Source organism: Mastigoproctus giganteus, chromosome 2 (genome assembly GCF_048544385.1).
Source record: "Mastigoproctus giganteus isolate SK-2022 chromosome 2, ASM4854438v1, whole genome shotgun sequence".
In the NCBI taxonomy this organism is placed as follows: Eukaryota; Metazoa; Arthropoda; class Arachnida; order Uropygi; family Thelyphonidae; genus Mastigoproctus; species Mastigoproctus giganteus.
In genome coordinates, this window is record NC_143576.1 from 230,394,959 (window position 1) to 230,417,845 (window position 22,887).

Genomic DNA, 22,887 nt, shown 5'->3' on the forward strand with positions numbered 1-22,887 from the left:
GCACTCTACGCATCGGAAATCTGGTCCTCTGCCCTACTTGCGACAGTTCTTGAGGATCGAGTATTGGCTTCTGCGATCCGTCAATACGACTTTGGGATATCGCCTTACTATCTCTAGGGGGATACCACATTCGCTACATGGAATGACCCCTCAGAAGCAAATCATCACCACCCGCAACTTAATTAACCTCTCCAAATTCATTTCGGATAGATTAGATGCTCCTAACATCGATAGCCTTATCATCCTGCCCACGAAGAGCACCCGAATAAGTAACCGGCAAGCATCTTTGATCAGACTTTCCATCAACCAAATCAATTCGCTGAGCCAGATGTCCCCCAGAAAACACGATGGGACTCCTAATGAGCTGAATGTCAACCCTCAGACGATTTGCTTTGACAAAGCCTACAGATCAAAAGTTTTAGCTGATACACACAATCCTGCAATTTTAAATCTTTCATGTCACCATCGCTTTACGTGGGTACTGTGTTGAAGGATGATATGCGCTCCTTCTCCTCTTCCTGGCAGCATCTTGTCGGCAACCCCGCACTTTTCTTGGACAGACGCTGAATGTATTTAGAGTGTTATGTCGAACCTAATGTGTCTTAACTTCTGTAATTAATTCGGTAATTGTAGATTTCTTAAAATACCATTTATAGTTGACTCAATGTGATAGCATAGCTTAATTTATTATGGTACTCACCTTTTTTTTTATAATCTGCAATTGATGTTTGAATAGGGTGGATGATAATTTTAATTGGGAGTAAATAAGTTGGGGTTTTAAAAACAGAAGTTAAAATATGCGCAAGGAAGTAGAAGTGCACGTCTTCGTCCTTGGTTGCCATTATTAAAGTTGAAAACAAATGGTTAACACTGGAGGCCAATAGCATAACAAGTGGCTTTCGTTATCCACCTCTTCAGTTGGCAATGATGAGTTGAGAGTAAACGCGTGTATTTAAGAAAGCTAAATTCCCGTGATGCTCCTGGTTACGTATGGAAATCTCAGGTGCATGAGATTCCAAGCCAGTGCAATGTTGTAAGGTAGTTTGGTTTTTAAGACTTGGAGATTGGAATGGCGGCGGCGGCGGATCCATTCTATGAGAGGCTTTCATATTGGAAAATTTTAAAACTGCATTTTAATTTGATAATGGGAATGGCTGAGTCTACTAAGGGGGTAGATATGGTTTTAAGAGAAATAGTTCAACAGAGGATACCCCAGATATGTCAACAGATGATACTTTGAGATTTAATTATAAAAATATTAAGTGGGATAAATTTAAAGGTGCTGTGTTGGATAGTTTTTCAATTTATACTAGTGAAAATTTAAATTCATTAACTGCTTCTGAATATGCATTTTTTGTTCAATCCTCTATTTTTAATGCTTTAAATTTGGCTGCTAAGAGAAGAAAACAGAGAGGTTATAAAGTACCTTGGTGGTCTTTGGAGCTATCAGTATTAAGGAGGGAAGTGTTTAGAATGAGGAAGCTTTTTCAGAGGGTTAGGAGTAGAAGTAATAATGAAGCACTAAGGTATAAAGAAATGTATAAAATTAAGAGGAGAGAATACCATAAGGCAATCTCTGAACACAAATTTAATGCATGGAAAGAATTGGTTTGTACTGCTAGAAATAGTGAGCCATGGGGATTGTTGTTTAAGTTAACTAGAAACAAGTTGAATGTTAATAATTTAATTAATACTGTGTATTCAAATGATGCTGAGTCTACTGATTGGTATTCTACAATTGCTACTGTTACTAGCACTTTATTTTTGAATGACAATTGTGGGGAAGATAGTGTACAGCAGCGACAAATTAGACAGGGGAATGAACAATACACTGGATCATCTGAGATGGAATTCTTTAATATTGATGAAGTGAAATTTGTATGTTCTAAGGTTGGGGATACTAAAACACCAGGTTTAGACTTGATTGAAAATAATTGTGTTAAAAGTTGTGTCCAGAAATAATGGTTAATACGTATAATAAGTGTTTATTGAAAGGAGTTTTTCCAGGATTTTGGAAAATTGCTCTGTTAAAATTATTACAAAAACCTGGCAAATTGTTGACTGATCCTAGGGGTTATAGACCCATTTCTTTGTTAGCAAATTTGGGTAAAATATTGGAAAGATTGTTGTTGTTAAGGCTAGAGAAATTGTTCAATGAAGAAAATCTTCATTTTAAATATCAATATGGTTTTAAGAGAAATAGTTCAACAGAGGATGCCCTACACGATTTGATTAATTTTAGTGTAAATTCTGGTGAGAAATATGTGTTAGCATTATTTATAGATTTTGAAGGAGCATTTGATACTGTATGGTATCAAAGTGTGCTTTTTTCATTAAGAGAATTAAATTGTCCCAATTTGTTATCCCAAATTATTAAAAGTTATTTAATGGATAGACAGATTATTATAAGATCCCAACATTTAACTTTTAATAGAATTATTGATCGCGGTTGTCCACAAGGATCTGTGTTGGGTCCTATTTTATGGAATCTGGTCTTAAACCAGTGGTTAATTAGAACAGTCCCTAATTGTTATAAGGTGGCTTATGCTGATGATTTGGTTTTGTGCGTGACAGGAAGAGCTAGAGCAGTATTAGAAAGTAGAATGGAGGTTATTGTTCAGGATTTGACTGATTGGGCTACATTAAATAAACTAAAAATTTCATCTTCTGAAACTGTCATCATGTTATTAAAAGGAAAATTAGACTACAACAGACCACCTCGATTATTAGTAAACAGTAAACAAATTCCTCTTGTTTCCCAGGTAAAATATTTAGGGGTTATCTTGGATGACAAGTTATTATTTTTCCAACATTTGAATTATTTAAGTAGGAAAATAAAAAATTACACTGCTTCTATAGTTAGGGTTACCAGAAAAGATTGGGGATTAGGTAAACGCATTTTGTATCTATATTATAAAGCTATTTTTATTCCGATTGTGTCGTATGCTGCATCAATTTGGTATGTTCGAACTGTCAATGTAAAATTTAAACAAAAACTATTATCAATACAAAGAATAATGTTGTTAACTATTTTTCGTGTTTGTAAGACTGTTTCGACTCATGCTCTACAGGTGATTGCGGGGGTATTGCCTTTGGATTTAACAGTCGTGTATAGAGCTTTTTGTTATTTTATAAGAAAAGGAATACAAATTACATTTCTGGGGATTACTAATGAAGTTTCTTCTGCAGTCAGCAAACAGAAGAAAGAAATTTTGGTGAAATTAATTAAATTATGGCAGGACCGTTGGGATTCCAGTAGTACTGGTAGAGTAACTTATTTATTTATACCTAGTGTTGAATTTAATTTTAATAACAAATTGCATCGCTGGTTTTATCCAATTATGGAATGCTCATATTTGATTACGGTTTAAAAAGTAAGTTGCATCAGTTTAGTTTAGTGGAAGATCCTTACTGCGTTTGTGAAAGGTTGGAAACATGGGATCATATCTTATATGAATGCAATTTGTATGATGAATTTAGATTAGACTTATTTAATTTGGTACCTAATTTTATTAGGGGTTCTGAATTAATTTGGCTGTCTAATGAAAGGAATTTTGTAGAATTTCAACGGTTTTGCAGGTTGACATTTAATAAAAGGAGGAGTATACATGTTGTTACTAATACTGACTAAAGACCTGGTTTTTTTTTTTTTTTTTCCCTCCTCTGGATGGATAGGCATTCTGTCTTGGAGGCAGGGATAAATTTTAATTTTTTTTTTTTTTTTTTTTTTTTGGCTGGCCTTGTGGAATGACCATGAGGCGGGATTGTTGCACTCACTAGTAAGATGTATTCTCCTAGTTGGTGCATTTTTTTTTTTTTTTTATTTATTTATTTTATTTTATTATTATTATTATTATTATTTTTTTTGCTGGCTCTTGGGTGTGGGCACCCCAGGAGCGGGACTGCTGGCACCCACCAGTCTTGCACCCTTACTGGTGGGTGCGGGATTTAGGTGCAATATGCACAGCCAGAGTTAATAGATCCAGGCATAGCTCCTCGTGCCAGGGATGGGCACCAGGTGGTAATTGCCCAATGGACTATCACCTGGTGGCAGAGTAGCCTGTTTGACTTATAACACATTACACACACGTGTACACACACTTACACTAACAGGCCATTATGAGAATATGATATTAGATGATAAATTGGTGGAGATGGATATATGTCCGGGTGCCACCCTTCGACAGTTAAATACATACATACATACATACATACATCTACTAAGGGGGTGTGATTGTGAGATTGAACTGTGATGCTAGTTCTGTGTTAGTTTGGCCTGTCCTAAAACTATTGTAGTGGTAGTAGCCGCGTGTGTTTGATGTTTTAATAGAACCATATTTTGAAGTTGTGCTACCAATGTAACATGCATTGCTGTTAGGTTGACATTTTGTTAGGTGAATAATATTGTTCATATCGCTGATATGATATTTTGTGTGTCTTTGTATGAATTAAATGATGAGCTAAGTTTATTACAAGTTGCGAATGTGAGGGTGATGTCAGTACCTTTGAATATGCTGCCGAACTGATCGCAAAAATTACTATGGTAAGGTAGGATAATACGTAAATTATTATTAGAGGTGTGTTTGAGTGGGTTGTTAATATTATTTTGGACGGTGAAAATGGTTTGTTGAAATAATTGAGTGGGGTACCTTCTAGTTATGACTTTTGTTGTAAGATATTGAAGTTCATGGTTAAGATCGTTTTGTGTAGAACTGTATTTTATAGCATTGTAAATTTGATTATAAAGAACGGCTTTTTTATGTTAAGGGGCGGTGCGAATCAAAATGTAGGTACTTTCCAGTATGGGTATTTTTTCTAAAAATTCTGCTTCCTAGTTTGGTATCATTCCTTTGTATGGTGAAGTTCAGAAAATTAATTTGTCCGCTTTCTTCGAGTTCTAGGGTGTATTTTAATTTATTGTGTACTGAGTTAAATTTGATGAAAAGTTCGTCTATTGTGGATTTTGGTCCTATTAAAAGGATGTCATCTGCATATCTTATAAATAATTTTACATCTGGGGGGGGAGGGTATGGTTGCAGTACATAGTTTTCTATTGAAACTAGGTAAATTTCAGAGAGGTGGGGCTGAGATCCCTAATCCCATAGGTAATCCGTATGCTTGCTGGTATATCTGATTGAGAAATAGAAAATATCTAGCATCTAATAAAATGTTTCTAAGTTCTAGTATTCTATTAATTGAAAGGGAAGTGCGATTTGGTAAGGTATTGTCATCAGTTAAGAAATTACGTAGAGTTTGTAATGTTGAAGGTAAATGTACATTAGTGTACAATGGGACTACATCGAAAGATGCTATTATGTCATTTTTTTTAGAGATTATAATGGTTCCGCCGCCATTCCAATCTCCAAGTATTAAATACCAAACTACCTTACAACATCGCACCGGCTTGGAATCTCATGCACCTGAGATTTCCACATTTAACCAGGAGCATTACGGGAACTTAGCTTTCTTAAATACACGCGTTTACTCTCAACCCATCATTGCCAACTGAAGATGTGGATAACGAAAGCCACTTGTTATGGCTATTGGCCTCCAGTGTTAACCATTTGTTTTCAACTTTAATATTGGCAACCAAGGACGAAGACTTGCACTTCTACTTCCTTGCGCATATTTTAACGTCTGTTTTTTTTTAAACCCCAACTTACTTACTCCCAGTTTAAATTATCATCCACCCTATTCAAACATCAATTGCAGAATATAAAAAAAAGGTGAGTACCATAATAAATTAAGCTATGCTATCATATTGACTTCTGTAATTAATTATTGACTTGATCTCTGTATGTTTTATTCATTTCTATAATTCTGTTTAACCTCCTAGCATTTGATTGCTGTCAAGGGATTGATGTAATTTACTTTTCTTTAGCTGATTAAATAAATAAATAATAATCGAAATCATTCCGGAATGGTCGGCTTTTTCCTATCTCAACCTGTGATTTGCCCATCCTTCGATCCTTTCACGAAGCTCAATGTCTTTTTTTCAGCTGAGCCTCCATACTTAAGCACAGTAATCCAAATGCAGTCTTAGAATACCTTACAGAGTGAAAGAATGAGTGGTCATTCTCTCTGAAGAATACATTCATTATTTAAAAGAATTAGTGAACTAGCTGAATCCTAAATAAAACAATATTATTACTCATGAAAGCAAACGCAGGAATTTTGCAATCGCTGTAAAGACTCAACAACGTAAAGACCTGAAACATACTGTACATTGGTTTAAGGATCGCATTACTATACCACTTGAATAGTCAAGTAATGACTATAGGAGCAGCAGTTTTCCAAGGAAGCAATTTTAAGTAAAATCAATGAAATAAGAATCCCTTTCCCTTGAGATTGGTAGGAAACAAGAAGAAATCACACGAGGCTAAGTCCGATGAATAAGGGGAATGTGGTATGGTTCACTGCCTGCATAATATTAGACGTATGGAGCCTGGCATTGTCTTGATAAGGAAACAACTTCACACCAGAATATGGCCGTCCTACCAAGACACTCATTACCATACGCTTCATTCATCTCTTTAACTGTTTCCGATGCATTTAAGTCCCTTCTGACCCAATACCGAATTACATATAGCTGTTCAATCTGTTTCTCCGACATGATACTTGCTTTAAAACGATCGCCAGTGGCACGCGACTAGAAAAAAAAAAAAAACAAATCTTCATGCAACAGTGGCTCGACAAGTACATTGCAAGTTTCACGATAAGCTGCGAACATTACTCAGCCTTGAAACTGTCGTTCTTGGATGCAGAATTCGAGAGGAGGATAACTGACAACATTTTATGCAAACAAACGTTACACTTTCTCATACTGGCACATGAAAATTTTATGCGAAAATAAAGGATAATAAATATGGAATACTTACCAATAAGAGTTGGGATAAAAATACAGAAACATCCAGCAATAAACCTTGACAAACCAGTTGAGAGTGCGAGTAAATTCAGTCCGACATACTCTTCATACAACAGTTGGTAGAATGGTTGAAGACACATGGATAATCCCACAACAATGGCGTTAACTATTAGGGCTACAAATTTGTTAGCCGAAGGAAGGCAAGCCATGTTCACTCCACTTGTTACCATGAGGACTATAACAACGGTTTGTTTTTTTATTAATCCCTTATCGACCACCCACCCCACAATCAGCTGGAAGAAAAAAGCTGACAGAGAAGCAGAAAATAAGAGAAAAACACTGTCCGCCAGACTGACTCCTTGATCAATAGCGAAATCTACTATAGTGAGGTGAAAGATGGTATTATGATACACAAATACACATAAGCCAAAGGTAATTACAATGAATTTTGGAGTAACTAACAAAACTGCTGTAAGCTTTAGTGTAGACAAAATAGCTTTGTAGGGGTGAGAGGGGTCGTTTCTTTCTTTTTCAATTTCTCCAAGAGGCGATCTTCTTTCTTGGGGATCTAACACTGTGTCTTGAAAATCCTCATTGACTTTTGGAGTCTTACCTGCGTCTCCATCGGACGTATTATGATGACATTGTGCGATTGCAGAAAAAGTAGCTTTTTGTTTATCATTATCAAGACGAATTGCTGAAGACTTAAAGGAAGGCTGTCCCATTACAATTACTGAAATAAAAAGGTTCATCAGAATTGCCCCAAGAATTAGAAAGGAACCCCGTAATCCATAAACCTCGATCAATCTTTCCGTAATGGGTGGGAAAACCATTCCTCCGAACGCACCTGCAGAGAATACGATTCCAAATATCGTAGATTTCATGGTTTTGAAGTGTTGACTGATTGTGACGGAAACTGTCGGAAAGAGCAGACCTGATCCAAGACCTAAAGAAAGAAAATCCATAATAAATACGTAATCATAATAATAAAGCGAAAAAATCAAATGAAACTGATTTATTGTTGTTGTTTTTGTTTAGAATTTTCTCCAGAACAAGAAAGGCCATGAGGCGTTACTGTTGTTGTCACACATAGTGATAATGGCACGTAGTAGTAGCCGTACGGTACTAGGAAGCCAGAACTTTTTTCTGCATTGGCCGAAAATAAATGAGTAGATAAGGAAATACAAATTATTTGCCTCCAAACTCACAGAGAACCCTCCAGTTCAGCTGTGAATTTGTTGGAACTATCAGCGGCAACTACCCCTGAACACAACAATTTCCAGCAATCAAAGACTTCCACCAATGTAGTATAACATCTTCCTATGTAATTTCAATTTATGCTGAAGAGATATGGAATTCTCTATAGCAGCGAAAATTCCGCCTTGCTTCATTTTACCAACCCCATCTGAGAGTCTTGTAAACCTCAGTCACTTTTGAAATGGCTGATTACAAGATGTGTAGCCACATATTCGGAGACTTTCCTCGTATGTTTGTCAATTTCAAGAAGCGCAGTGTCTTCTTTGAGGTCTCTATACTTGAACTCAGCATTCCAAATGTGGTCTTACAATTGCCTTATACGGTGCGACTATAACCTCCATATCTCTACAAGTAAAGTTTGATAAATCATCAATAGAAAACCATGAACTTCCTGGTTGCCAGTTTAGACTGCTCAGAAAAGTTGATATCTGGCCGTATTGTAGCTCCCAGATTCCTTTTTTCTCGACAGTTTTTAATTCAACCCCGCCAAGTGTAAAATTTATTTTGGGTTTCTGTTTCAACGAGTGTAAGACCTTTAATTTGTTGCATTTAGCTGCTACATTTCTGAATATTCTTGAAGCCTGTTCAAATCATCCTGAAGAAGCTGGACTAATCATTAACTACTCTACCAATTTTTAAGTCATCGACGATGGGATTGAAGGTTTGACATGAAACCTTCTATCCCATCGTTGATGTCGTTTATGAAAATCTGAAAGAGTGATCCAAGAACCGATTCCTGGGAGATCCTATTAACACCACTGACTTAACACCACTCTGAAGAATATTTTTTCCTATTTCAAACTAACCGGTCTGTAGTCGCTTATTTTGCTCGTAAAGCCGCCTTTGTCTATTGGTGATACGTTGAGACGTCTCCAGTCCAAAGGATTCTCTCCATAATCCAAAGATGCCCTCATAATTAACACCTTGTTTCAATATACTCTTTGACGACCTCCCTCAAAATTACTGGGCATATGCCATCAATTCCAGCAACTTTAATTGGCTTTATGTTCGAAATTCGAAAGGCTTTCTAATACACAGTCATCTGTAATTTCGAAATCACTAATTTAATATGACTCAGGCTCACTTGCAGAGCCTCTTCTCACTATGAAGGGTCTTTCTTCAGTAAAAACAGATGCAAGTTACCCGTTCAATTCATGTGCAACATCAGCTGGGCTGTCTAAGACTTTCCTACACCCAGTGCATAAGGGATCAATTTGATTCGATATTTCTCAGTATTTACATAAATTCCTTCTTCCCATTCTTTGCTCTTTTTGGTCAGTTCTTTCTCATACGCAGCCTTGTCCTTTCTAACTTTATCTGTGCTCTTATACTGTTCCAAATCAACTTGTAGTAGGCTCCAGCGCTATGTAACTGTCCCATGCTATCCTATCTCTTTCTGCTCTATATGAGTGGCCAGCTCTGCATTCATCCATTTTGGGATCCGCCTGCTGCAATATTTTCTAGTTAGTATGTATGCGTTCATTGCAATTTCCCTGGACCCTTGAGGTATCCTCGGTGATACTGGCAAAAGTTCTTGCTTCACCTTTGTTCAAATGAATACCATCTTTACAAAGATTCTTTCTGCCTACAAGTGCTGGTCACGCTGATATAAATTTCCACCGTAGAATCTTACAGATTCCCTCACGTCTTCAGTAATACACTAGGCTTTTAGCATATAATACCTCTGGTAAGTGTCAGTCTCCGATGTAAACAATAATCACACCAATTTGTTCCATATGATATACTGTATATACGTATAATCCAAGTTTGTAATACATGCGTAAAAAAATATTATACATTCTCTATAATTATCTGATTTAATTCCGAAACGATTAAAGTAAATCATAGCGAAATAGTTATATTTAAATGATATATAGTCAGCATACCTGTAATTGTCCTTAAAAATGTTTGCTACTAAGGGATTTTCTCTTGTATTTCTGCTTACTCTCCCTCACAAGGAACCAGCAGTAATTCCCCATCATTACATGATCCCAGAGACCTTGTTAGACCTCGTGAACATATCTTGATGAAACCACTCCCCTTGTTCATCACTCACGTCTCCCAGGTAAGGTTTCGGAAGAAAATTGGAGATGGGAATGGTGAAAATGAATTTTCAACGACATTCGACAGCCCGCGTTTTTGCAGCACTCGAGTAAATTAGACACCAACATTTCATAGAGTTTTCTTCTTTCGTATAACCCAAACAAAACCATGTGCATAACCACATAACCCAAACAAAACCTTTAACTGGCTTTCCAATACATCGTCTTTCAGGAGTTTCTTAATTTGGGGTCCTACGGAAATTCCTTGCTTAAGTTTGGCATATATTAAATTACGAAACACATTTCTAAATCCATTACCTTCTTTATCTAGTCCCTTCACGAAATTTCTCATCAATCCAGTCTTGATGTCCGGGATTGGAAGAAGAACTTTGATTGCAATAAAGGAATATTTTACCTTACATTGCCCTGGTATGAACTCGTCCCGCTTGTCCTAATGTTGCACAACATAATGTCCTTATGTCGCCTAGCTGTCCCCTCAATACAAAAAGCAAACATTTTGTGACCCCCCCCCTGAAAACCAACGAACAGGCCAATGATGTTAAGATCGCTGCATATGTTCCAACCATAATCCTGGTATTTTAGAGCATGTAGAACCTTAGACATGCTTTCATAACTTTCTTCAAGTCCAGCTGAATAAAACGCAGGAACTGATGGTGGAAATTCGTTGCCATTATGAAGCAAAACTGCTTTTAAACTTAATTTTGAGGCATCTGAGAATAAACGCCATTCATCTGAGTTATGCACGACACCTAGTTGTTCTTTCAGAAGTCCAATAATGTCTTTTCAAAAACACACGCTGTCCTCCGTAGCAAAATATTTCAAAACGTTTTCATGTCTTTTTCGTAAACTGAAATCTTTCTTACTGCTGCGAGTAAATTCCACTGCTGTAACTTAGAACATAACAGTTCAGCTTGTTCTTTGGGCAAGTTAAAAATGCCTTATCCAAGATGTCCCAGGTGATGGACAGTTTAGCGGCCGCATATACTGTTGCCATTTTTTATTTTCAAACGGGCATTCGATACTGGGCGCGAGCGTACTACGTTGCATTAGACCTGCTGAACACTCTCAGAACTCCATCATTGTCTGAACAGCTATTTGTCTCAAGCGAAAAACCATCATAAAGACTAAATTGCACAGTATCGCTTCTTCTGTTACCAGACACTGCCCTTGGGGTTCTAACCTGAATCCACAGGTCTGTAGTAGGGTGCTGGGTGACGGGCTTTCAATGACTAGTCAGAACACAATCTTAATATTGTACCCAGACCAACTTGTAATATTTCTAGAAATTCCATCGATTTCGCTGGTACGGTAAGCCAGATCCGATCTCTCTGCCTTGGCGGAATAGTCCAGCACTTACAAGGTTACTGTTTCCACTGAAAATTTAGGATTCTTACGTTCAAGGATAAGCACAAGGTGAACGGCCCACCCACCATACACTATAAAGACTATTCACCTGTTAATCACCGATCAGTCAAGTAAGTGGGGATAAATCTTGATGACAGTAAATCATTTCTTCCACACCGCAACCATATTGTGGACAAGATCAAGCAATATATTGTGGTGCCAGGAAGGGGTAAAGAGAACCTAGACTCCCATATGATCAAATTAATGTTTTACTGCTACATGATGATTAAAGCTTAATGATTCTTCGAATGATTCTGCTTTCACCCTTTCCCTCCTGTGTAGCACAGTTTGTAGGGTCGTCATCCTCCTCACACTGTGTGGAAAAGATTTCAGTTCAAGTCCTTAGAGGCGCAGGCAGGAACCCTGCGTCTGCTATACAAGTTAGTTTTTATTCCCATTGAAACTTACGGTGCTGTAGGTGCTGCAGTGTGATTTCAACTTTGCAGAGGCAACTTAATAAAATACTTCGGTTATAAATTCTGCAAATGACTATGGTTCCAGTCTTCTGAAAAATTGAAACCATATTGTGCATGAATGCATTATATAATAACTCAATCTAAGAACCAAACTCATTACTACAAATATATCGATTATATACAATTGTGAATTTTGCAAATAATGTGTTTTGCGCTGCATTGTAGGTTGCAGAAATGTTCGAAATTCATTTCTTAGATGGGATATATACCTCTCTGAATGAAATCCAATAAAATGACTCCACACGATACTTAATTGCCATAAATATCTTCCCAAAGGGTAAAATGCATAATTAATGGAAACATGAGAAATCATGCAAATGGCAATCATGACAACCGAACTCATTTTATTGCATTTACTTGTACAGACTGAAATGACAAGTTAACATAATTGTATTATGTCCTGTAAATCAGCAAAATAAGTCCTCAATATTTTGTTGTTCCTCCTCGAGCTGCAATTACAGCTTTGTAACGATCTGGCATTGAGTTATCAACTTCTGGATATTCAGTTGCCCAATATTGTGGTACCACACCCTTACAATGCTCTCCTGCAGCTGAATCGTACTTGTTCGCTTCTTCTGAGGAATTTTAGACGACATTATGTACCAGAAATGTTCAATAGGGTTCAAATCTCGACTGTTGCCGGGCCAGTCCAACACTGTAATGCCAGCATTTCGGAGGGATGACTGCACCTTAAGCGAGAAAAACGAGAGAAAACTTTGGTGTAAGTATGTTTTAAGGCTTGTGAGATAAGAAGACAGACTCATCATTAAATCAGTATAGCATAAAACGGACCAATTTTGCTCTGTGGCACGGTGCTGAATCCTGTTCAAAATGCGGTTGTGGACATCTGTGTGGTATCCCTAATAAAGGGTTTCAGGCACTCCTCCAAGATAGCAGCGTAGGTTTCTGCATTCACCGTTCCGTTATAAACTTAATTCGCCCCACCCTTTTGCTTGTTATGCATCCCTAGACCATCTGAGCGGCGGTGAACTTTACAGTCGGTGTAATGCCGTCAGGATGGTATGCATCCGATTTTCGTCTTCTGACATATCGCTTCCCATCCGAGCCATGCAGATTCAATTTCAATTCGTCAGAAAAGATGACGGTGTCCCTTTGCTCTTTTGTCCACGAAACATGCATTTTAGCCCAAGAAAGTCGCTTCTTCCTCATTTATGGGTTCCATAAAGGCTTCTTCTTGGGCCGACAGGCATTCTGAAAGCCGTCTTTGGATAGCTCGTGCACTTGTTTCAACCCCAGAGGCCATCTCAAAGTCCAGTTTTACATCAGATGCACTAGCATGGCGATTAAGAAGTTTCAAATATCGATCTTGGGAAGACGCAGTCACTCTCTTAAGCCCTGATCGAGGTCCTCTGTTCACATCAGCGGTTTCACTCTTTAATTTCAGCACCAGGGATACTGCCGACAGGGCTAGCCAGGTGGGTAAAGTGCCTGCCTGGCAACCTAAAGGTCGCGGGTTCGAATCCCGCCTCGGGATTCTATCAAAGTACTGCAAAAACCTTGGGAAGTGCACTATGGCCAAGAAGCCGATGCGCCAACAACTATAAAAAAAACCAAAACAAAAAACCCGGGATACTGTTGACTGGTAGCAGCTTATTTTATCCGCGAAAGCCCTTCCTGGGACAGAGCAACAGCTACATGTTTTTTTCTTGGTGTCAACTGTAACATATTGAGCCATGCTTACACCTCCACAAAACAGGGTACTAATGAGCGTGTATACCCTACCAACGCCCTATTTATAGAAACGGCTGATGCAAATACTGCCTTGCACTTACTGTTTAATGCAATAGAAGCTTCAGCTGACGGAAAACCTTTGCTTTGCAACAAAAGAAATGACTGTAACCAAACAATATCTTATACGTTCCACTACAAATGTTACTTTTTTAAGGTGATTCAGTTTTTTTGTCCATCACTGTAGATAAATCGATGTTTATAAGGAACGCTTCCTCATCCGAGAGATGACTCCTGTTACTTATTTCTGAGTATTCTCTAAAGGGGAAACGATATTTATTTCATGTAGGAGGGCAACTCGTCGTGAGGGATTTCATAATATGAGGTATTTCAATAATTATGCCGGTGTACAAACTTCAGTTTGTCTAAGAAATTCGACTGTGTAGTAATAATGCAAATGCACTAACCAATGTCACAGGTAGAATTTTACCTAGTTTCAAGCTTTCTGCCCCCAAATATTATTAGTAGTTTCTAGAGATAAAAACTTGGGACGGAATCTCCAAAAACTGTTTTTTTTTTGTGTGTTCAGATAACGGCACTTCCAATCCTTCTCTGACCTCCTAACACCCACTTTTTTGTCACCACAGGTATACTGCGTACTTCAAATTCGATGTGCAACTTTTCAAAACAATTCTACGGATATAAAGAGCGCGAAATAACTCCTCTAATTCAATTTTTCGTCACTAAAAAAAGCAATTTTAGTTAAGATGTTGACTAACCAAAAATTATAAATTCAGAACTTGAAAAGAGGGGAGGCGCTTGGATAGTTCACTAGCACTGTATTTACAAGGCATTCACCTCTGTTATCGCCATACTTCCTAGTTCACTAGCATGTTCACAAGGCATTCACCTCTATTATCGCCATACTTACCGACGGCAAATCCATAGGAGATCACCAGCCACTGTACGCTTTTAGCAAATGCAGACGCTGTTACTCCAACCACCGAAGTAAAACTGCCAGCCAATGCTACTTTACGAGTACCAAAGTTATGTGTCAACATCCCTCCAAGCAACGCTGTAAGAATAAAGAAATTTCACTGCATTCATAGCATTTTAAAAACGTAATTCTAATTAGCTTATACACCTCGAAATAGTTATTTGTTATAGCGAATGTAAGTGTGCTTTACGTTGATTCATAAAGACAGAACTGGAAATTTAATGATTATCTCCAGCGTAATCCAAGAATGGAAAATTATTAGAGACTATAATACCCTGGAACTATGTGCGAGTTGAAGAGACTGAAGGCATTTGTTAACCTTGAATTTCGATAACTGTTCGTTTTATGTTCGTTTTAATCTAAATGAATACAAATAATTGAATAATAATCGTAGAGAAATAAAATGCAAGTTTATTCCGAGGCAGGAAGAAGTGGTTTTTGTTTCTTATCTTTAAAATTACAGATTCAGTAAAGCTTTTTCTACAAGACATTTCATATGAGGAAAAGAAATTTGTTATACACATGAATATTTTGGAATTTTACACATCTGCTTTATACGGTTTTATAATTAAATATAGAAGGAAGGGCAATATAATCAGTCAGGGTAAAGAGCAATGTAATGAAAAATATTTAAAACAATTATGCTTCTAATATACTTCTATGATTTCGGTGCAATATTATGCCCATAAATAATGTGGATTATAACATCGAAAGAGTATTCGTTTAGAAAAGAAACACTTACATGTAAACTGGAACATCACTGCCGAAAGGGTGAATGGCCAGATGGAATTTTCTCTAGATTCACCGAAAGCACTCATGACGGACACAAACAGAATTCCGATCGATTTCATTAGTCCAAAAATAAAAAACATGATAAGAAAGCACCCAAATACTATCAGGCATTTAGAAATGTTAGGAAGTCCCATGTTAGAACTCATTCATGCGAAAACGGTAACACTTTAACTCTAGCGAAAAGGGGAAGTGATACTACAGTTGTTTAAAACTATAAATACTGACCTGCAGCTATCATTTTGTGTCGTCACACGTTGGTAAGAATTTATGACTTGCTGAGGAAAAAAAATTCTTTGGAGATGGAATTACTGATTTAATAATATTGAACTTTAGACTGCATGTTTGGACCTTCCTAGGGAAGAGTTATGACCCCTAACAAATTAAGTTATGCAGCTGGCGAAGGAGGGGGAACATTACACGACACAATGCTCCATAAAAGTGCACAATTTATGGGGCGAATTTGATTAATTAATTATATAACAAAGGTAGAGGACTCATCAAAGCTGTTGCTAAGAACATTTGGTGTGAGGGGCTGAAGAGTGGTTGTCCAAAACCTGGGCTTCTGGTTTATTAGTGATATTGAGTGTTTTTCTTTTAACTCGAATTTTTTGCATGGCCCCGAAATATGCTGGAATACTGCATCTGATGTCTGGCAACTTTCTTGCATGTTCTTAATCCTAAAGTAAGTTATTTTCTAATTCTTTAACGACTATATAAGTATATTTGCTGATGAACTAAGAAAGACAGAGCGTGAGAAATTCTGAAAGGACTGAAAGAAAGTAGAAGAGGAAATGAAGACAGATTCCGAATGAAGACAATGAAAACAGCAAAGACAAAGTTTTGAGTTGGAAAGGAGAAAATAGGCAAGTTTAAAATTGAAGGAACCATGTCCTGTTAAAAGAAAGCTGAAAAACATTTTAGGAGAAAAACATTTACAAGTGTTTTTATTAACAAATGTAACTTCTGTACTAAATAATTTTGTAATTAAACCTTTTTGGGAATCAGACCAGAGAAGTTGCCAACGGTCATGAAGAATTTTTAATATTCGTTGCTTTTCTTGTTTACGACACGTCAATTTGAATTCCATTGAATTCTGCAGGGGGCCCTTACGATTGAAGTAAGAAAGCCCAGTTAAATACAAGTCTAAAGGTAGTGAACTAGAGAGAACTTGTAGGACATAGGTGGATAGACAGCTGCACATGTCCTAACTCGTACTAGGAGGAAATTGCGCTGGATGGAACCAAGCTTGGACTGAACTGTAAGAAATTTAGTGATTCTAAAGTAGGCCGCAGCAGCATAAGTGGTAACTGGTAAAATAAGAGCTTCGTATAGTGTATGCAGAATCTTATGGTTCAGATGCGAATTTGAAAGACAAATTTTCTCACTTTGTCAGACAGATGATTGATGGGGAGAAAAGTAAGGTCATTCAATCAATCAGTAATCCAAGGAATTTTGTGGCAGTTACAAAAGGGAGAGATTTGCCATTAATTTTTATGAGAGGAGAACGAGTTGGAAAAAGAGTGCCTTTGAAGACAACCATACAAGTTTTACTGTGACAAATGCTAAGCCTTGACCAATCAGAAAGTTGTTGTAGTTTTCTTCTTATGAATGGCTAGAATTTCCATAGAAAGGACTAAATCATCAGCGTATGCAAGTGATGAATAAATTTAGAAACCTTTAGCAACCATTGGTTGAGAGGAAGCTTCCAAAAGAAGGTTCCAAGAATAGACCCTTGCGGACATCCACGAAAGACTTTCCGAAAAACTGTGTGGAAATTTGATGTAACCTTAACAGATCTATTTTTAAAATAATTCCTAATAAGACTGTAAAAGTTTAGCAGGTCAGTTCAGAGTTCCAAGACTTTCGAGGGCACTTTCCCACCAAAGAGAGTCAAAGGCACCCTCGAAGTCGATAAAAATTGCGAGGACATATTTAGAAGACGATTCATTAATGAAATTCAGAAGTACCAAGGGCATCTTCAACACCAAATCCAGAAAGAAAATCATTTTGATTACTAGAATAGCTGACTGTCCTGAAGCAAAGCCAGAATTCTATTTGAGATCAAATGTTCTAGGATCTTACCAAAATTATATAACAAAGCAATAGGTCTGTAAGACCGAGGAAGATTAGAAGACTTGCCATGTTTCAAGATAATTCTTAACATGGCAGATTTCCAGGAATTTGGGAAAACAAACCCTTGTGGCCATTTATTATATAAACGTAGAAGAACATTTGTACATCAGGAATGAAGTTTTATCAAGAACTCCCTTTGGATAAGATCTTAGCCACGACACCAATTAGGTTTAATCCTGGCGATGACAGAAGATAATTCAACAAGGGTAAAAGGAACAGCAACCGAGGAAGTAAAGTAAATATAATTAAGTGATCGAATATCTATCTGTATGACATGGCAGGGAAGTAGCTAGGTGGCGTGCAGTTATTGAATTCAGTGCTCCGCTAAAATATTCAAATATCAAAGTAAACCTAAAAGGATTATACACGAATTACATATTGACAGAGAGCTTATGATGACCGGAATCTGGATATAGAGTCCGCTAAAGGAATCCTGGAGAGGTAATATGTTAATATTTAATTTTTAGGCATGTATGCTTCGATGTTTTGTTGTAATGAACAGTTGTAAGACACAGTCTTCAAGTAAAATTAAATATCGATATAATTAAAGAAAGAATGCTAGATAGAGTGATATTATAGACCTTACAAGAAAACACTTAAAATCACAAATATTGTCTAAGATAATGGGTCTCACGCTAATGGAATTAATTTAAGAGAAGGTTAAATTTAATGTACAAGCAAATATACCGTGAAAATAAACATTAGAAAGAAATATACGATCAGCGCCCACTACCTGAAGCAGCAAGTGTAGATAACAAGACGGAACAGTGGGGGGTTAATTGATGGCATGGAAAAAGGGACGGACTGTTCCAGAGATTACAATAGGGGTACCAGGTGTAAGCGTTTTTGTTTACTCCAAACAGAGCGGGTGTGGTCATTTTAAAATAAGGCGAGACGAATCAAGTAAATGGACGCAGATGTTTTCCGGATGGGTTCCGAGCTCCAGAAATTTCTGGTCATTTGTAGAAGGATCGAGAATTCTCTGGAAACGGAAGTTCTTTGTACACCAGAAGGAGCTCGACCGTCCTGTCATGTGGAATAGGCTAATGAGAATGGAGATGATGATGGTCAGATAGAAATGATTGGTTGAGAAAGGGAGGGGTGTTACGAAATTTTGGGAAATAAAAAGGCAAGAGCGCGCGAGGTAAAGGTGTTATGAAGTTTTTTCCGAGAGGTATGTTTTAGAAGGAGTGATGAAAGTTTTTTTCGGACGTGTGATTAAAGTTTTTTTCGGAGGTAGGCTCGGGAAACAGTCCCCGGAAGTAATCCACCAGTAGAACCAGTTATGGTGAGTTGACTAACTTCTCTGGAAACGGAAGTTCTTTGCACACCGGAAGGAGCTCGACCGTCCTGTCATGTGGAATAGGCTAATGAGAATGGAGATGATGATGGTCAGATAGAAATGATTGGTTGAGAAAGGGAGGGGTGTTACGAAATTTTGGGAAATAAAGTGATAAAGCCCAAGAAACCTATAGGGAAACAGAAATCCAAAGAAGAAAAAATTAGTCAAGAAACACTTGTCATGATGAACCAAAGACGACAAATGAAGAGCAAGAAAAACACTGACAGGGAGAAAATTGAGTATACTGAGTTATGCAAAGCCATTAGAAAGAGACTCAGAGAGGACATAAGAAGATTTAACACAAGAAAAGTAGAACCAGCATTAAGGGAAAACAAAGGATTGAAATCAGCAGCTATGAGCAGTAATACAGAAAGACAAATGATACTGAAACTGAAGAATAGCGATGGTGTACTTATAAACAGCAGAGAAGGCATAATTCAAATAGTAGAAGACTACTATAGAGAATTATACAAGCAGCGAGGGAATGATACCAGCAGTGGGGAAGATGGATTGCAAAGTAGCAACACATACGACATACCCGATATTCTTCCTGATGAGGTAGAACATGCATTGAAGAAAATGAAGAATCAGAAAGCCCCGGGGGAAGATGAAGTTACTGTAGAGTTGTTAAAATTGGGAGGAAGAGACATAACACAAAAACTGGCAAGGCTCTTCACAAAGTGCATTAGAAAAGGTGTGATGCCTAAGCAGTGGAATAATGCAATCATAGTTTTGCTGCATAAGAAAGGAGATAAATCAGAAATTGGAAATTATAGACCAATTAGCTTGTTATCCCATATCTACAAGTTGTTCACAAGGGTCATTACTAACAGATTAGAAAGAATACTTGATGAGAATCAACCGAAAGAGCAAGCTGGCTTTAGGACAGGATTCTCAACTATGGATCACCTTCACGTAATATCACAGCTAATGGAGAAAGCAAATGAATATAAAACACCATTATGCCTGGCATTTGTGGATTATGAAAAGGCATTTGACTCCATACAGCATAAGGCAATGTTTTGGACACTGGAAAGACAAGGCATAGATACTCCATATATTATGATTTTGAAGAAAATATATGAGAGTGCTACATCCTTTATTAGACTAGACAAAGACAGTAGGAAATTTAAAATCGAGAAAGGAGTTCGACAAGGAGACACAATATCTCCGGAGCTGTTTACTGCTGCCCTTGAGGAAGCTTTCAGAAGATTAGACTGGTCGCAGAAAGGAGTCAATGTGAACGGAGAGTACCTAAACCAATTACGATTTGCAGATGACATTGTAGTCATAAGCCACGATCCCAAAGAATTAGAGGAAAATCTTAATCAGTTATGTACAGTTAGTAAGGATTTTGGACTAAAGATGAATATGGCTAAAACAAAAGTAATGATGAACAGGTATGCCACGGAAAGGGAAATAATGATTGAAGGAGCAGTAATTGAAAAGGTGGAGTCATATACTTATCTGGGACAAGTTATTAGCTGTAATAATGATAAATGGCTGGAAGTCAAGAGAAGAATAAATTTTGGATGGATAGCATTCAGGAAATATAGTCACATACTGAAGAGCAATATCCCAGTTTGTCTGAAACGTAAAATAATGAATCAATGTATACTCCCCACCATGACTTATGGAAGTGAAACTTGGGCACTCACCAAAAGAATGGAAGAGAAGCTAAGAACTACACAGCGAAGAATGGAACGAATTATATTGGGAATTAGACTGTTAGATAAGAAGAGAAACACATGGATTAGGCAGCAAACTCAAGTAAAGGACATTCTTATCAAAACTAAAGAACTAAAATGGTCTTGGGCAGGACACATAGCTAGAAGACATGATGACAGATGGACTAAGAAAATAACAGAATGGTACCCAAGAGGAGCTAGAAGAAAACCTGGAAGACATAGGCGGAGATGGATAGATGAAATTCATGAGTTTTTGAGTAGTAAATGGATGGCCAGTGCTCAAAACAGAAGGAACTGGAAAGTTGCTGGAGAGGCCTTCATCCTGCAGTGGATTGAAAATGGCTGATGATGATGATGATGATGATGACTAAGTTCGGATAGTGTTAGTAAAGTATAGCTAAGTTACTGTAAAGGGAACTTTCTCGAGATGGAAATTAGAAGTCCGAAAGCGTCCACCGAGAGATATTTTTAGAAGGAGGACAGCGAGACAATGCTTATGGAAGAACACCGGACCGTCTTGTAGCCTACAGAAAGTAATAAAGTAATGGGAAGCGACTCCTATTGAATGACCCGGCACAGCAAAGAAGGATATGATCGGCAAAGCGAATAGTGTTCCTGGCAGAAGTAAGCAGTCCGGAATCGGAGAAGAGCGTTTCCAAACCAATGGTGGACCCCAATGCAGAGCGGAAAGTCACAGGCCAAACATTGTATTAGCGGTAGGATTCAAATCCCCAGAAGTAAGTGATTAAACAACGTATATACCCCTACGTAATTGCAAAGGACTGCAGGGAAGATTAGATAAATATTAAGTGAGATTTAGGGAAACATACAGTTAACTCAGTGCATGTTGTATAGATAAGCAAAGAAATATTGTAGAATTAGTTTAACGAAGGATTGATTATAGTTATGGTTTATTTGCTAATTAATTAATGGAAGGAAGTTAATAATGTTGGACGGGTTAACCTATAAAGCGGGTACAGTGGTATGTTACTTATATAATATTAGTGAAGTAGAGAAATTAGTCGCTAAATGCTGAAGTTTACCTGAGAGGATGAAGAAATAAATAAACCAATGTATATTTCATTAACATGTAATTTTAATGTGTTAGGGTGAGAATAGAACAGAATAATGTGTAAAGTGAACATTAAATTCCAGAAGAAGAATTGTGTTAACCATGAAGAAGAACGTAGGATTGTGCTAGATAAGTATGATTAATAAATAAAAAAATGTCAATTGTATTTAAGAAAGAGTTAGGTGAAACTGATCGTAGGAATGTGTTAGTCGCCGAATATTAAGAAGATGATGATAGGAGAGCCTAATGACCAGGAACGTCATCCATGCCATGTACCTATATTTGAAGAGAATAATGTGTAATGAATTGCTTGATCTTTTATTTGTAATTATAATAAACTAAGTGTATCTAACTTAATGCAAATAGTGTTTGGTCATTTCTGAACACACAGCAAAGAAAAAAATTCCAAAGGAGGAGTGCACTAATATAGGAACTCCCACAGGACCGGAATTCTTCTGTGAGATAACTAGTCAGATGCAAAGTGGGGATTTTTAAGAATATAAATAATAATAAATACTATAGTAATAATATAAACAACAAAAAATATAATAAATATATATAAAACGCCACCTCCACACAGTCATTCTATAGTTGACTCAGCAGCGGAATGCAGCAATAGTCGCTTAAGACAATACGGTGCTTTCAAGGTCAAGGACAACGTTACGTGGCGACAAAGTTAGAGATTAAACCCTCCCCACCCCAACTGTACTTTTCTTATATTATTCTCACAGGCAATAAGTTGCTTTGCTGTGAGATATTTTAGGAATCTGTGGCCTTTTGGGTGCCTTAAGGGACAAACTTTAGCTGGAAGACATCTGAAGCGGATATAACTAAACTGCATTTAGTTCGTGTATTTTATTTAACTCGCTTAAACCAACACATGGATGACAAACAACTTCCTAATACTGAGGAGTTTCTTTCGTCAGTATCTACGGCTGAAAGTTCTGGGTTATTAAATCCACATGTTGCCCTCGAGGGATCGGATGATTCTGAGTCTTCGCAAGATGAAACTTTTCGTCAGAAATCTCTTTCCTCTGAGCAGATTGAATTGGATGGCTCATTGCAGGACCTGGCAACGCAAAAAACACTGGCTAAAAATATACAGTCAG

General features: G+C 37.4%; 1 protein-coding gene across 1 annotated transcript; it reads right to left on the reverse strand.

The window, feature by feature from the left end:
* Positions 1 to 211: 211 nt before the first annotated feature.
* LOC150090229 (monocarboxylate transporter 12-like) lies at positions 212 to 15,654 on the reverse strand. Its single transcript, XM_090390216.1, is given in 5 exon segments — positions 212 to 402; positions 6,879 to 7,811; positions 14,686 to 14,829; positions 15,494 to 15,588; positions 15,590 to 15,654. Coding segments are annotated over 5 exon segments (1,428 nt in total).
* Positions 15,655 to 22,887: the final 7,233 nt, after the last annotated feature.